Source organism: Melospiza melodia, chromosome 6, assembly GCF_035770615.1.
Source record: "Melospiza melodia melodia isolate bMelMel2 chromosome 6, bMelMel2.pri, whole genome shotgun sequence".
Lineage (NCBI taxonomy): Eukaryota > Metazoa > Chordata > Aves > Passeriformes > Passerellidae > Melospiza > Melospiza melodia.
The window spans coordinates 58,322,559-58,339,290 of record NC_086199.1 but is presented as its reverse complement, the minus strand read 5'-3'; the positions used below and the strand labels follow the sequence as shown (position 1 = coordinate 58,339,290).

The following is a 16,732-nucleotide window of genomic DNA, read 5'->3' as shown; positions in this document are numbered from 1 at the left end:
TGTACTTTATATAGGCAGAAAGTGGTGCTGCATCTGTGCCTGACTGTGGGATAAATGTGGTGAGGGCTTTCTTTGGGAGCTCACCTTAAGATGTGTTTGAAGCCACAGGAACAGAGCTGGGCCAGAGTTTCTTTGGGTGCTGTTGACCACTTATACTCCCCTTGTGTTGGCAGCCCAGCCTATTAATAAACCTGCAGCAGCACCTAATGGCTGATTGCAGAATCGTTGGCAACATTTATCCAGGAGCAGTGAGGAGCAGCTGTGCCACTGGTAGCAGGGTTTTCTGTGAGGATTTTCAGGATTTTCTGATCCACAGGATCTCTCAGTTCACTTTGTGTAAGATTCCAGGCAGTGAGCTCAGCTGATAGATGCTCTGAGGTGTTGTTCAGGTTTCAGTACAGCAGCAAGACTCTGTGTTCCTACTCAGGCCTCAATCACTTGCATTGTGCTCCTCCAGTGTTGTGAGTTGAGCCTTCCTTGGAATGATAATTTCTCCAGAAAATATTAAGGACAGGGCACAGCTGTGTGAAACAAGCCCAGGAAGGGAAATGGCTGCAAGAAATTGGGGGTGATAAAATTATAAAGTCATGAATCTCCTGGGAGCTGCTATTCCAGAATATCCCTATTCACCTTGCTGCTTTTATCACAGCAGCTATTGCCACTAAAGCAACGTGCTTACATAATTATTTGAAAGTATGCAATATTCTAAAGGCAGCCCTGGGGAGAGGCTCTTGCCACCCAGTTTATTGTGAGGCTGACTGGATGGGCTAAGGCAGGGAGTGCAGCAATCCTGGGCTAAGTCCTGAGCTGATCAAAATCATTGGTGTCCTGGTTGAGTCAATAGGCTCTGCCAGTGAACAATATTTGTGTTCCTGTGTAAGCCAAGACTGTCAGTGGCATTAAAATGGTGTGAAATCAGAATTTGGTTTGTGTTCCTCTAATAATACCCTTTGTAGTCTGAAATTTCCACACACAAAAGAGTGGAGGAGGGAAATAAAAGAGAAGCAGGGAGTGAGGCAGGAGGTGAGGTAATTTTAATAATTTTCCTCACATATTCCATGTTTATATAATTTCAGTTTGGCACTGTGAGTTTAGCAAAAGGGTAGCATTTGCCAGTACAGTGTGTGATAATTGGTGATGGTGGTAATGTGCAACTAGTAACCATTGTCTTATCATGTGCCAGAGGTACCAATTTCAGTGTTTCTGAGTAAACCCAAAGAATATAGTCCTGTTTTTTTCCTCTGCTTGTTGGGAGGGAAGTGATTCAGCACTATTATTTAATTTTACCTCCAACAATGTCTTCAACCAGTCAGCATCTAAATTAATTATGTATAGCAGAACTGCAGCTTGAGGAGAAGAAAAGCTTGTAAGGCATAGCAGAGAAGCCCAAAATTGTCAGTATTTAGTGGAAAATAAGCATAAGCATGAATCTTTTCTTAGAACTTGTCCTCTGCTGAGCTGAGTCTCTCCTACTTATAAAATCTGCTGGCAGTCATATCAGTTTTCATCTTGCCATGATGCAGAACCAACTGAACTGATAACACGTTTTACTCTGCCAAAGGAGGGGACATAAATGATTCAGAACAGAGGCAGAATCTTCCCATTAATGTGTAGTTAGGAAGATACATGAATATGCCTGGATTGCTTCAGGAGCATGCAGTAAAATAATCCAGTAGTATTTCTCTTGCATGCATGCAAATCTTTAATGAGTTGTGGAGAATCTCCAGATGATTTGCTGGAACAGGCAAAGTTATTTCAAAAGTCTGATGATGGCAAAGCTGCAGGTATTTTAGGTGGGTATTTTTAGATGTTTCCAGTGGGTTGAGATGCATGGATTTTTGCTTGCAAAAGTAGAGGTGTTTTAATAAGTTTAGTGTTCCATGAAATCAGGACATTTTAATTAAAAATGCAAAAGCAGAGACAGCTGAATTTGTCACTTTTAAATGTCCCAGGGGTAAAGCCACAGCAGCTGCAGCCTTGGGGTGTCTGGTTCTTGGCATCCTGTGGTATGTTGTTGGGAACATTGGGAATGTTCTTCCTGAGATTCCTTAGTGCATCTCCAAAGCCCTTCATTTCAGTTTGGCAGATGGAGAAAAAAATACATGTGACTGAAAAAAGCAATCACAAAACATGAGGAGATGGACTTCAAGGGGTCACTGTTTCATTCACTGGGTTAATGCTAAAATCAGGTTTTACTGGAAAATATTGCTCTTTACTTTTCCTGGTTCTCTTGAGAAAAGCTGGTCAGGAAAGCATCGGATCACTTTTAATGGAAGAATTTGTATTTCCTGTGGGTTTATTTTTGCTGCCCATGTGGTTTCTTTACTTTCCCTGTCTTCATAGCTAGAAAATTTGCCTTCATGCTAATGTGTTTGGTTTTTTTACTGTGGTCATCTCTAAGCAAACTTTGAAAACCACAGCACTGCTATCAGATGTTCTGACTAGCATTTTGTTTGCTTTTGTGCTGGCTCTGGAATAAATGGAGCTGATCCCATATATTTAATTTTATCTCACATCAAAATGTGTGACTGCGTTTTATGATTTTTAAATTGAAACTACTTTATTTTGGGATCTAGCAGTAGCCAAGCAATCTGGTTAATTCATATCCTTTCTTAACAAAGGGATTTAAAAAAAATTATATTAAGGTTGCCGGCAGCCAGTGTTAGGAGTGTTTTTGGAAAGCTCTCTATTTCCATTTTTCCTGTTGTCAGAGATTCTAAGACAAAGCTAGAGTGTTTGGCAGTGCCAGTGAAGGTGGGAGTTTCAAGATGTTTTTTGAGTTGACTAACAAACAAGTTCCCTGGGCTGACACAGTGTCTCTCTGCTGAAAAAAATAACTTTAAAAATAAAGAGCATGATGAAATCTTTTCTAAACATTTTCAGGAAACAAATGTCCTGGGGTTTAAAGGACCTCGTAAAATGAGCGTGATCATACCAGGAATGAATATGGATCATGAAAGAGTTTCCATCAGACCACGAAATGTAAGTCTTACCAGCAGCCAGCACTAAAAATTATTTGAATTCTTTTTGAGGTAGAATTGGGGTTTTTTATTTGCACTTCTGAAGGTCTAGAAGTTAATCAAACAGTATTCAAACAACTGCAGAATAATGGGATGTGAGACTGCTTTTGTGACTCACAAAAGCTCTACAAATAAAGTATGTTGATAACAAAAGGTACAACTAACATTTATCAAACTGTGGAAAGAACTCAAATGCACATTTGCATTTAGATCCTCACAGCTCTCAGTTTCATTCATTGAAGTTGTTTTGAGGGTCGAGGGTTTAGTCTTTGGGCCAGGATTGATGAATTTTTTCTTCCCTGTTAATGTATTTTTTGCCACATGAGCGTGTTAAGCTGAAGCGTGTATCTGTGGTGTGTGCAGGAACATGAGACTCTTCTTGCAAGGTGGCAGAACAAAAACACAGAGAGTGTCATTGAGCTGCACAACAAAACCCCAGTCTGGAATGATGACACCCAGTCCTATGTTCTGAATTTCCATGGTCGAGTCACCCAGGCCTCGGTGAAGAACTTCCAGATTATCCATGATAATGATCGTAAGTAGAGCTCTCTGCCTTTCAGTGTAGGAGCAGCACTGTGTGCACAGTCTGGGGGGGATTCTGCCCTCACAGCTGTCATCTGAGCAGGTTTAATTGAGATCTGTGTAAGAGGCTTCAACAGTCTATACAGAAGCCATCGTCTCCCTGTTCTTGCAGAAAGCACTTTTTATATGTGTCTTTTTTTTTGACACTAACAAGTCTTGCAACCCTTTATCACTCAAGCTGTCCCTGCTTCTCGCTCTGCTATCAGCACACCCACTTGCATGAATAAGTGCTGTGAAGTTTGATGAGTGAGCATGTTTGGGTGGTATTTCGTTGCTCTGGGACAGAGGGTAGGGTTGGATGCCTATTTATTTAGTGAGGGCTGCAAACAGCAGTAAAGCCTTTTGCCTTTCCTGACCTTTCTGGCAGCTGACTACATCGTGATGCAGTTTGGCCGCGTGGCTGAGGACGTGTTCACCATGGACTACAACTACCCAATGTGTGCACTACAAGCCTTTTCCATTGCCCTTTCCAGTTTTGACAGCAAGCTGGCTTGTGAGTAAAGGGGCGTGGGTGAGCATCCTCTAGAAGGAAGCAGTTTGCCATATGATTCCCAATTCCTGCTGGTGTCGCTTATGGTCCATATTAAAAAGGTCAGGGAAAAATACAGTTGTGGAGGACCACTCTGTTGCTGAAGAGAAAGTTAAAGGAATCTTCTAAAAATTCAGGACATTCAGGAAATTGTATTTTCCTTTTTTTTTCTTTCCTGTCATATTTTTCTGGAAGTGACATCAAGTTTTTGTAAATAGGAGTTGTCTCTCATGTCCCTGGCTGTGTTATGGATGTGTGCCATGATATACTGTACCGTGGCTCCAGTAGCACCATGACAGTGGTGTCTTTTTTAAAAATCCAGAAAGGGAGTGAGCACTCCAAAAGTTTCTTTTTACATTTAAGAATCATTCCAAGGCTGCAATCGTACCTCAAGGTTGCATTCCTGCATCAACTAATCAGAGCTTCACATCATCCAGCATAAGAGAAAGATGAGGAAAAAAAAGATGCACCTTTTTTTTTTTTTTTTTTTTTTTTTTTTGATTGTGCAAGGATCTCATGTAGTATAAAGCCTGAAGGTTGAAAACCTCTACTGGACTGAACTTGATGCATTGCTATTGTACATGTAGTAGGGCATGATGAATTTTAATTGCAGTAGGAGGAAATGGAGAAGTGGAAAGCACAAAATAATGTTGCACAAGTCACTTGAATTCTAAGCTGTCATTATGTTTTAACATCTACATGCTTTTTAATTTGTTTCAAATGGAAATGTATTTGCAATACAGAAAGGGAAAACATCTCGATGCCAAGAAAGCATAACTTATGTTGAATTTGGCATTTCATGGGCTGGGAATTTATATCCTTGTATTGCTGTGGTAATTCAAACACATATTTTGTATGAAGTGATATAAACAATTGGATAAAGGCACTCTGCAGAGAGTCTTATTATTTTGAACAGGCTGTGTAAAGCTGAGGAAGGTAAATGGAAATATTTTATTAAATTTGTCTGGCCTTTTGAGCTTTTACAATTTGTTGATTGCATTTTTTGAACTTTGAGCAACAACCACTTTTCATATTTATTTCCCCTTGTAAGAATGCTTGAAATCGATTGAAACTGTGTGTGTTGTTCTCTGATGTAAACGTGCCAGCTACTGAGCTAAATCCTTCTAGGCAAATCTAGTGTATGCTGCATACAAATGAGACACTGGCAGGACACAGAATAGCTTAAAATACTGCAGATTTTGCATCTCCATTTTTCTGATCTATCTGGAATAAACAAACAAATACCATTTCAAAACAAAACACAAGCAAAGAACAAGCCATGGTTATCTTCTCTCCTGAACATTTCAAAAGGCAGGAGCTGCAGCTCTTGAAAGCACATTGTAAAAATAATGGTCTTGCTGCCATTTTCTGTACCATGTTGTCCAGAGTGGCACACAGAGTAATAGAATTTATATGTTCACCAGAAGGGTGTGGAAATGTGAGTGAAGTAGTAGCTTTGTTTTATACTGCATGTATTCAGGCCCTCCTTTTTATTCCTTATAAACTCTTGCACTGCACAACCAGAGATTATGTAATGTAAAAATGAGATCAAATCTGATTGTCTCATAGTTGACAGGCCCTTTTTGACTGCAGGGGACAGGCCATAAAGCTCTCCTTAAGGTCGTGCCATTTGGACAGTGTCATTTCAACTAACAAAAGAGATATGCTCTCTTCACCTTTGCCTTCAGCTCTCCTTCCCAGTATACAGACAAAGGAATTTCAGATAAGAGATGAAAATAAATAATTACCAGCATTTTTTCTAATCTTTTAAACAATCTATGGGAAGAAAGTCCCACAGTGTTTTGTTGATAGACTCAGCATGTCAAATATTCTCTTTAATTAACAGGAAGCTCTCTTTCTTTTTCCCCTCATCTTTTTGCAAGGAGCTTTTCCATGCAATGGTATAAAATGGAAAGACACCTTTTGTTTGAGAGAAAGGAGCATCAGTTCCCTCCATGAATGATCCAAGTGCTGAGTCATGAGCTGCAGGGTGATGCTTTGGCTTTGCACATGAGTGCTTTGTTTGTAGCTGGTGGTTTCCCACAGTTTCACATCCCCATCTGTCATCTCACTTTGGATTTAACAGAGAAGGCCCTTAGGCCTTTGCTTACCTCATCTCAGCTTTTAAAAACCAGCTCCAGTGACCACCAGAATTTTTTGTTTGGGCTACTGCAAAGCCAGTCAGGGATTCCCAGTGCTGTTATTTAGGTGTGATGTGATCTGAAGAACTCTGCAGCATGGGATTGGCTGAATCTGCATGGCTGGAATTCTGTGCCTTGCCAGTCACACTTTAGAGCCTGAGAAAGTGGCACCTGACACAGTTTTCTGCCTCTGTCCCTGCACAAGACTGTGTCAAAGGAGCTGAGTGTCTCGTGGTGCAAACACACAATCTGCTGGCTGTAGTGGTGGAGCTGCTTTGGGAAGGGTTATTTTTAACCCAGATCATAACAATGGTCTGACTCACACCATGACCCCCCAGGGAATTGGCACGAAAGGAAGCTCATGTGCACTGAACTCCTGCACACGGGTGAGAATGAGGGGCTGGGGAAAGGCTGCAAGTTCAGCTTCTTGGGACAGTTCTGCTGCCAGCACATTGTGTAACTTCACTCTCACTGCATGTTCTTCCCAGCCAGGTATTTTTTTTTAACCTGTAACCATGCCAGGAGGAAAGTGGTGACTCAAATTCCCATCATCTTAACAGAGTCTGACAGGGCCATCAGCCAACGAGCTGCTGAGGGAAAAGCTCCCCACGATAAATGGAGGTCACTAGAGGAGGATGTTAACCTGGGACTAGGAATGAGGAACTCTCATTAAATCTGGTTCAGTTGGAATAGGATTTGCTCCTAATGCCCTTTGCCCAAACCCTAATTCCTCAATATTGGTGAGCATGGTACTGGGTTTGATCCACTTGGCCTTCACCATCTGCTCTGGAAGCAGTTTCAGCCATTAATTTTGAATCTATAGAATTTCCGATGGACAATTTTTGCTGGATATTTTTTTGTAAAGGTCACATGCAAGGTGATGCCACAAGCTTTCCAGCTCATCTCTAAATTTTGTCCTCTTAACTTGGAAAAGTCAAACCAAGTTCTGTCATACCTGAAATTACATTTTCCTCACAAAGTTACATTTTCTTCCCCATCAGTAATAAAATCTTGGCACTAGTGAGTATTTTCAGAGACAGATGCACACTGAAGTAACCAAGGAGTAATTAGTGGTGCACTCCTGTTAGTAACTTCTGCTGGGCCTGCATTCAGTGTGCAGCAGGGCATAACCTTGTTTATTCAGTGTGACAAAGAATAGAATGGCCCCGAGCTGTGTATTTCCTTCACACAGTCTTAGTGAATGTTTGGATATGGTAGATTTAGTGTTATTTAAAATCCCAATATTGATGATTTTTTGCATCTGCTGTTGATTTTGGCAGAGTTGTAAACAAACTCCTTGCCTGAATTGCTTATGGGCAAATGTTGCATGCTTTAATGAGAGTTCTTAATCTAACTTGTCACTCTGTTTACATCAAACAGTTTCTTCCTGGCCCTTTATCTAATTTTCTTCATCTCTGATGTTCTGTTCCTTCTCATTCTTTTTACAATTCCTTTATCTGCTCTTCAAGGATGTGCAGCTCAGAAGTGTTTGACAATATTGCTCAGTGATCTCTCCAGAGATGAATAATGCCTTTGGTGCTCATTCAGTGATGCTCCTACAATAGAAGCCTTATCAGAGGGGTGAATTTGGCCCTTTGGCTTTTCAGTAGAGTAAATTAACACATTAAAAGGTAGCAGATAAAAAAGCTTGCCTAAAATATAATCAGAATTTTTCTCAGTAAACATTCAGTTTCCAAAGCATTGGTTGCAAATCAATGAGCAGAGCTGTCCACAAGCCTCAAGGCAGGCTGTTACATTCCCTTTGTAGTGCTGCCTTATTTTTCCTTTTTTTTTTTTTTTCAAAAGGTTGGAAGTGATTTTGTGAGCTGAATTGTGTTGGTGGCCTAAAATAGTTTAGTTTTTAGAAGCTAGGCATCTGTAGGATAATATATGGCACATAAATCAGTAATGTCATAGGCTCTTGTTACAAATTCTGCAGTTAAGAAATCAGTGAGAATGGTTTTGTAATAATTACCGGGCAAATCTGTTGCTATTCAAGTTGCCTTACAATAGTGCTGGAGTTCCCAGCTGGCTGTCCTCATGAGGTCCTAGCACTGAAGGGGCTGGAGTGAAAAGGGCTCTGTAATAAAATCTGGTGGCTGCACAATTGAAAAATATCATTGTGGAGTCAAATGACACCAGAGCTTTATCAGTCATGGGGAACCAAGGCCATCAATTCAAACTTTCTGAGGTTTTGCTCCCTTGTGGTGAACAAAGGAGGGGCTTTAAACAAGCAGAGACATCAGTGAGTTCTCTAAAAGTATTGGGCATTAGACCTACTTTTCTGCTGTTAAAATCTTACCCCTGCCTGGGTGATGCCCTTTAAAAGAAATCAGAAAATCAATCCAGTCCTTACTATGGAAAATCATTCTCAGTTCTTGTGTCATAGCTTTTAACAAATTTTATTATTAATTAATTTGTGATTTCACATAAGGATAAAACAAGGATGGGGAAAGAAGAGTTTTTGCCCTGAAGGGATGATGAGTCTAGACCAATATCAGAGTATTTTGTCTTTGTTTATTGCAGTAGGACAAGACATGGGGTTGCCTGGTGTTCTGGGCAGAGGAGGTTTCTCCTAATGTATTGCAGGTGTCAGAGAGAAGATTTTGGGTTTGATCCTGTGACACTCCAACCATTTGCCCCATACTATCCCATTGCTCTCCTAAAACATCATTTGTGAGATTTTTTTTTCCTGCTTTTACAGAAGCCTGTGCTCACCAATCAGATATCTTTGCTTGGCAATTAAGGACAGCACAGCAGTCACCTTTATTAGAATTATGGGCTGATGACTCAGATTTCTCAAAAGGCCTCCTTTTGATTACTAGAATAAAGTAGTTTTATACATATAAATCTTGCAGTAGAGTTAATCTAACTGTAGGTGCAGGCTTCTCTTGTATGTGCTACTTAATGAAATCAGGTTCCTGTTGTTCCTCATGTACAAAAAGTAACTTCCAGGGTTCTGTTCTGTAAGTGTTTGAAATTAATTATGTAGTTATTCTTCAGTTCTTTTTGTTGCTTGCCAAGGAACTAAGAAAAGAATTTGCACAACTATCTCACTGCTTTGGTGTTTTGCTATGAACTATAGCTCAGTAGCTGATACTCACAAATGCCTGTATATTGGATGAAAATGCATTAAAACTTATTTTGTATGTTGTATTTTATTTAACTGCCTATCCATTTTCAATTCCCCTTTTTCAGTAAGGGTATGTTTATCTGTACCTTTACTGAGAAGATTTGAATTGAGTGGCTTTCCTGAAACTCTTTAATGGAACCACCACTCTGGTTTGCTGAAAGGCTCTAGGAAGAGAACACTGTTCAAAAAATTATGTGTACATTTTTGAGAAGAAACCTTCCCTATTGGATTATAAAATAACACTGGAAGCTTATCATGTTTTTATTTAAGTCTGCAGTGGCAGTTTGAAAATTACTCTGACAAAAGCTTGGTAAGCACATGGACTGTAGCAAAGTCCTGCTTGAGAGTCAGAACCTCACAAGTACCTGGAATACTCATGATCTATTCTGTGCTTGGGTACAGGCAAAAAAAGTCCTGAAGAGTCAAAATCTGTGTTAAAGTCAACACAGCCTTCTATGCTGACAGCACAGGCCTGGGGATTGGGTCACCTGGGCTTTTACCCCAACAGAGTGTCTGACTTTGTGCAAATCTTGGAACCTCTTTGTGCCTCAGTTCCACTGAGTTGAATGGAACTCCTGGGTTTTGGCCTGGCTGTGTCCATCTCTGTTCTGCTGGGAGGATTTCCAGGGGTGCTTTGAGGCTGCTGGGTGACAGGTGGTGTTGCCATGCTCAGAACTCAATTTAATGCTCCCTGAACCAACCAAAATATGAAATTTTCTGCTGCCTGTGTAGAAGCCACGTAACTAACCAATCTCTTAGGATCAAATCTTGACGCTGTTGAATTCCTGTCAGTGATTTAAGTGAGGCTTCAATTTTTTTTACCTTGTGTTATTTTTGGTCCCTAAAAGTGCAGAAAAAACCAGTAAGGACAAACCATCTGATACACTATTCCTTCTTGACAGTGTGTGTTGTTGGTTGTGTTTTACTTCCCAGCATCTGTTGTTTTAAAACTATTATTCCTGAGCACATTACAGAGATTCACTTAATGCAATCACCTATTTATGCTTTTGTGTAGGAAACTGAGACACTTGGCAGTTGTGCTGCAAATTGCCTTTTTGTATTTTTGTTTGCTTTTTTCCTTTCCCTTGGATGTGACTCAGTTGTTCAGAAGTATTGTTACTGCCCACTTTGACTCTGTCATGCACATCTGATTTAAAAACAATGAGCCTCATGATTTCTGACTACCTTTATACTCAGCTGGGATGTTTACAGTGTTTCTCACATTTCACCCTGCATCTGTGGCTTCTCACTGAGGCTGTCCCAATTGGCACAACGCCATTAGAAGTGTCAGTAATTTATGAAGTGTAAGAGTAATTCTCAAAGTAACAGAATGTAGTTTATAAACATTTTTATAAATTTTAACATTAAAATCTAGCTAGGTTTAATGCCTACAGTTTGGATGAAATTGCAAGGAGATTATTTGTTTAAAATTTTCTTTCCTTAAGCTTGGTTTGCAGCTTGAGCTGGCATTTAGGAGATAAAGGAAGCTTTAGGAAGCTTCTGATCCTGCAGCTCCATGCAGATTGCCAGACTGTGACTGCAGCAAGCTGCCAGTGTGATGAGGACACACTAAGTGATGAGAATTCCAAAGTCCTGGCAAGAGTGCACTTCTTAATTCTCTCAGGCACTCTTGGACATCATGTAGGAATAATGTACCTTTCCTATATGGACTTACTTACCAAATAACAGCAGGAATATTTTCACTCCCGTTGAATTTTTTTTTTTTTTTAAGGCCTAGTATCTAGGTAAGTGTAATCTTAACATTTAGTCTTGATGTGCTGGAAAATTACATCATGAGATCACTTATTCTGCCAGTGCAGAAAATCTCACTGGTACAAAACCAGATTGTGTTGGGTGGGCTTTGGCCACTGCTCATGGAATCAGAAAGGTTGGAAAAGTTCTCCAAGGTGATCAAGTCCAGCCTTTGATGTTCAGTGTTCAGACAAGTTTATGAGCCCTGGCAGCTCATAGCAGGAGGTCTTCATTCCAGTCTGGGTCAGCAGAAGATAACCCAGTATTACCATCCTGTTCTCTCCCCTAGGGAGAATCTCCCAGCCTTCTAGAAGCAGAACTTAGTTGATCCTGATGTGTCTTAAAATATTACAGCATTTTTTAGCTATTTTAAAACTGTTTTCAAAGATGTGGTTTAAGCTCAAATAAAATAGTCTTTCAAGTAGTTAGAGGTGTACCAAGTGGGCTTGGTTGAGAGGCAGCTGCTTTTCCAGCAATCTCCTCAGCTGTTGTATGAGCAGAGCTTGATAGTCCCGCTGGAAAATGCATAACATAGCTATTATATTATATATCTATCTATCTCAGCATATTATATAATAATATGCTTTCCTTGGGTTTTGCCCAGTGATGCTGCTGGTTTGTGCACCACGACATTTCTTTCTGAAGGGCAGAATTTCCAGTACTAAATACAAATAAGAACCCTGTTTTCTGGTAAAGGCTCTGCCTCATTTCCTGCTGCCTTACATGTGGTTTGGTATTTGTTACTAAAAATATAAACTTTCCATCCAAGAAAAAAAACCAGGATTTCTAGACAAAATCACTGACACTTAGTGCTGTATGCCTGGATTGGCAGAAGGCTTTTTTTGCCAACCAGAAATGTTATTATTCCTTACTGTTCCAGCTGTTGCCATGGGTGAGCACTAGGAGACAGAGGGTCTCCATTTTAAACTTCATTCTGAAGACTAAACTGTTTCACTCTAGAATTACTGGAAAATCAAACCATGTTAATTACAGAGTTTTCATCAGGCAATTAATTGCACTGAAATTGAGTTTTATGCTGACTAATTTATGAGAATGACCTCAAATAAACATGGGAACACTGAGCAAATGTCAGGAACTGACAAGTTGCTCAGCAAAATATTTAAATCAAGTCCACTGAGTTTTCCTAAGTAAAAAATCCCCAAAACAAATGAGGCTCTATTTCATTCCTAATTGTATTTAGTTGGGGATTCAGTGTTTTGTAATGTGGGCTGAAGAGAAATTCTGTGTACTGTTAATTCTATTCTGCTTTAAAGTAGGGCTGCAGCAGTGATGTGTACTCTTACAAGATTTCTAACAGTGTCACCTCAAAAAGCTGATTGTGGAATATAGCTCTAACTGAGGCATTTTCAAGAGTTACTGAGTCCAGTGATACTATTCACAAGGTTTTTGTTGGTTTTCTTTTCTTTCCAAAAATACCCCTAACCTGTTTTCAAAAGCACTATTTATTCTGTCTTTTAGACTACATTGCACAAGTCCATGGGGTTGCATTCCTATTTGGTATTCTTTCAAACACTTTCTTGCAGGTGGTAGATGCTTTTCAGCTTCTTGATAATCTGTGTTACTGGAATTCCTTCTTTTGCTTTAAGTTCCCTGATGTATTTTTTTTTTCCCACCCCATCTATAACCTTCTCTTCTTTCAAACATGTGGAGGTTTTTCCATATGGGGACACTCCAGAGCACTAAGTCAGTGAAAATTCTATGAAGTCAATATCTGTGAATTAAAGTGTGTTAAATCCCTGTGTATATGTTCTCATTTTGAAGTAGGGTGGCCTTCAGTGCTGGTTGCATAATCTTCCACCTGGGTATTTATCAAGTTGGGCAGTTCAAGGTCGTTGGGGAATTTTAAAGTGCTGAACAGGTTTCAGACCAAGCCCTGGTGAACATGTGAAGGGATTCACCCCTCTGCACTCTCAGGGTGGCTCTTAGGACTTACTGTACCACATCTTTTGGCTTCTTGAACTGTACCTCAAAGCTCAGCACCTGCAAAGTAGAGGCCACATTTCCCAAGCCCTGTTTTCCTACTGCAGCAGTTTTTAGCACTCTCTGATTTTTTGCCACGTGTATGATGAATTTAGGCTTCCTGACAACAGTGTGCTTTCTGCTTGGGATTTTGTGGCTGCCAGGATGCTTTACTAGTGTAGCAGAGCTTGACTCTGGGAGTGTGATGTAAATGATGCCTGTAGAACTAGGTTTATTTTCAGTGCCCATCAGAGGGTACACTTGTTTCTCAGAAAATAATCTTCCTTTCTCTTTTTCCTTCTTCGTTTCTGTCTGCCTGGATCTGGAGGATGAGAGCCCCTCTTAGCATTCATGCAAGCCCTGTCAGAAAAGCACACAGAGCGGGTCTCTCACGGAGCCATGCAGCTCTCACAGCTCGCTGTCACCCTGCCCTGTCACACTGCATGTCTGTCCCCGTGTGCTGTCCCCTACCCTGTGTGTCTGTCACCAGCCTGAGGACACGGCTGCAGAGACGTGCATGGAAGCTTAGCAGAGAAAATGCTGAACCGAAGCCATTAAATCACAGCTCTCCCAATCCTGAAGAAAGAGCTCCTCCTGAAGGCAAAAACTGGGACCTGAGGCTCTTTCAGTCACTTGAACTCTCCTTGTGTTCACATTGCATTTCAGAAGAGAACACCTTTCTGTTATATTTGCACTATTTTGAGCCCTAAGCCCAGAAAAAGGCAGCACAGAATCCAAGGAGTGCAGTTGCAGAGAAGCAAAGCAAAGTGCAAACGAGCTCCATGTGCAGATGGAGGGAGTCCAGCATGCAGGCTGGGCAGGGGGATGGCAGGAAGATTATTTTCTGCCAGAGGATGGATGGGCACACTGCTTGGCACTGCTTGGAGGGAGTCGTGGGTTTCAGTGTTCAGTGACAGACTGATGGTCACTGCTTATGTTGTGTAGTATTGGTAAGAGCTCCATACTGTTTGTTTCTCATCTAAACTGCTCGATTTCTGTACAGATTTCTTCATGATGTCATTTTCACCCATTTATATCCATGTCCTAACCCCAAGCCTGCTGGTGTAACCAATGTTTCTTTCTAATTTCTGTTGTGTCTCCATAATGCCACACTTGTGTGTCCCTGCCAGAGTCCTCATGTCTTCTTGTCTTTGTTTAAATGTGGGCTTAACTGGATCACAAAAATTGGACATTACTGGCATGAACACTTCAGGAAACTGGATTTGGAAGGGAGGCCAAAGTTTGCTCTTACATACATCCCATGAAGACTTGTTGACACACAAAGGGGGGATCTAGAATAATCTGTTGGTGAAAAATGTTCACCTTTTCCATTAAATGTGCTGCCAAATTCCGTGATGTCAAATGCTGCACAGAGCATTTAGAAGAACAAAACCTTGCCCATGATTTAAGGGTGGAACTGAACCTGCACAAGAACTAGCAAATCACAGGGAGTTTCCCTAAGAAACAAAGTCTACAAGGAACAAACCTCTTACAGTGGCTTACTCAAAACCATGTATGAAAAAGAGAAATATTGGAGCTTTAACAATTTTTTATTATCTTAAAAGTGTAAACATCTTTTCTGCTGATTGGAAATAAGTTTATTTCAAATTAAAATCCTGTGCTCAGTGACAGGAAAATCAGGTCCTCTATGCAAAGTATAAAGGGGACATCCATACATGCCCAGCAGGATTGTAAGTTTCAAGTGTGGGATGGATTTAGTTTATGACTTTCCCAACATTTTCTAGGTTTAGATGTGCAAACATTTGTGCACACACACATAAATGTGGATACAGCCTTAAGAAAAGTCCTTTGGTGGTATCTTCCTTCCCCTCTGTTCACAGTGACAGCACAAACCATGTCATTAATTTGCCTTGGGGTTAATCATTGCAAAATATCTCTAAAAGAGTCACTTATTTGAAACCTCTTCTAAAATAATTTTGAGCAAGTGATTTTTTTCTGCTAAAAAGATTACAAAAACTTGTTTTCTCTCATGCTTTCCATGTGAGTGTCTGTTACAGAGAGCCATCTGCTTTTCCTTTGAGAAGACTTTTCAGCAGGATTCATCCACACTGTGAGCCAGTCTCTACCCCATGATCACAAGACTGGGGCTTTTGTTTCTCCTTTTGGAACAAATTCTTACACTCAAGAGCAGGGAAACAAAACAAAAAAATGACTGTGGAGGGTGTTTGTAATTTGTTGCACCTCTGGAAGGATCTCAGACAGTACATACTCCAGAGGTGTTCATTTCTGAGAGTTCCTAGTAGCCACTGAGCTGATTTGGCACTTTCCAACACTGTCTTCATCCAACTAAAGACAGTCTGAAAGATCCAGTGTTTGGGAGCAGCTGTAGAAATACTCATTTTAGAATATGTTGAGATTATATCTGCCTGTAAAGAAAAATAACCTTTGTTTCTGACTTGTTTACTTAAACTTCAAGAAGTAGAAAATGTGCTACATGAATGTTTCTGTCCCTAGAAAATGATGAAGCAGATTAATTATTTTTATTTAATTTTTTTTTAAATTCCCACAGTAAACATTTTCTGATTCATCTCTTTGCCTTTCTTAAATAAACCGATATTATACAGTAGAATTTGAATATGTCATGGTCTGTATTTTCTTTACATTATATGGGGTTTTAAAGAATGGAATATATGAAATTTGACAAAAAATGACCTAATCATGACAACTAACATTTAACCAGACATGTTTTCTCACCATAGCTGTAACATGTCAGGCATGTTTGCACACTGCCTCGGCCTGTTTTGAGTAGCCAGGCATCTCCCTTTTTGTTCAGACTTTAGAGAGTTTTAGATAAACCTGCAAGAATGGGCTTTTGCAAATTAATTTTTTTTTAAAAGAAACTCTTTGGTATTCTGGAGTAAATGTATTTACTTACCAGTAGGTAAATGACTGATTTTAGTGTTTGTGAATACAGAACACTGTGCAGAAATATGAAACTTACTTTGTTTGAAACAACAATGTCTTTCTCTACCCAAGGTCAGAAACACCTCAATAAATTACTTCCGCTGGATATGGAGTTATTTAACATAAGGAGTTTCCAGTGCCATTTAAACTGTATTTTTACAACTTCCTCTGTCAGGAACAATATAATTTGGGTAATCTTGCACTTGGGCAGGTGGTTGATCCCAGCAGAGAGGAGGAGTGGTCTGTGAGCACTATCTAAGCCATCCCAGGAAGATCACTGAGGAAATGGAGGGGTGTCTGTTTGCTTTTCAGGATCTATGCCCCCCAAAAAACTGATGAAGTTCCAAAGCTGAGAAAAATCACTTGAGCAGACCAACCTTTCCAGCTGTGTTTGGGATGCTCAGTCTGTCTGATCTTGCATTCATTTGCTTTGAAATACATGGTCAGTATAAAACCATTGATATATAGATGATTTTCTAATTCTTACCTGGTTTTTCTTCCTCAGTGTTTGTGATATGTGAGGTTAGAAACATAGGATTTTATTATTTTTTTATTAGAATATGCAAGTAAATATTATTTAAATAGAAGATTATTGCACTAGATTGATCTCTGTTCTCAAAGGTAAGCGTAGTTTTCTTATTCTTAGCTGGGAAATTAAAAATCCAAGATA

At 40.0% G+C, this 16,732-nt stretch overlaps 1 protein-coding gene across 4 annotated transcripts in view; it reads left to right on the top strand.

Moving 5' to 3' along the window:
• The window catches only part of TUB (TUB bipartite transcription factor), a 142,345-nt gene extending 127,217 nt beyond the window's left edge, over positions 1-15,128 (top strand). For all 4 annotated transcript variants that reach the window (XM_063158520.1, XM_063158523.1, XM_063158522.1 and 1 more), the window contains 3 exons: positions 2,884-2,982; positions 3,384-3,555; positions 3,970-15,128. In XM_063158520.1, the coding sequence (XP_063014590.1) occupies positions 2,884-2,982; positions 3,384-3,555; positions 3,970-4,103 (405 nt within the window). In that variant the 3' untranslated portion in view covers positions 4,104-15,128. The remainder of the gene's footprint in view (positions 1-2,883; positions 2,983-3,383; positions 3,556-3,969) is intronic.
• The last annotated feature ends 1,604 nt before the right edge of the window (positions 15,129-16,732 follow it).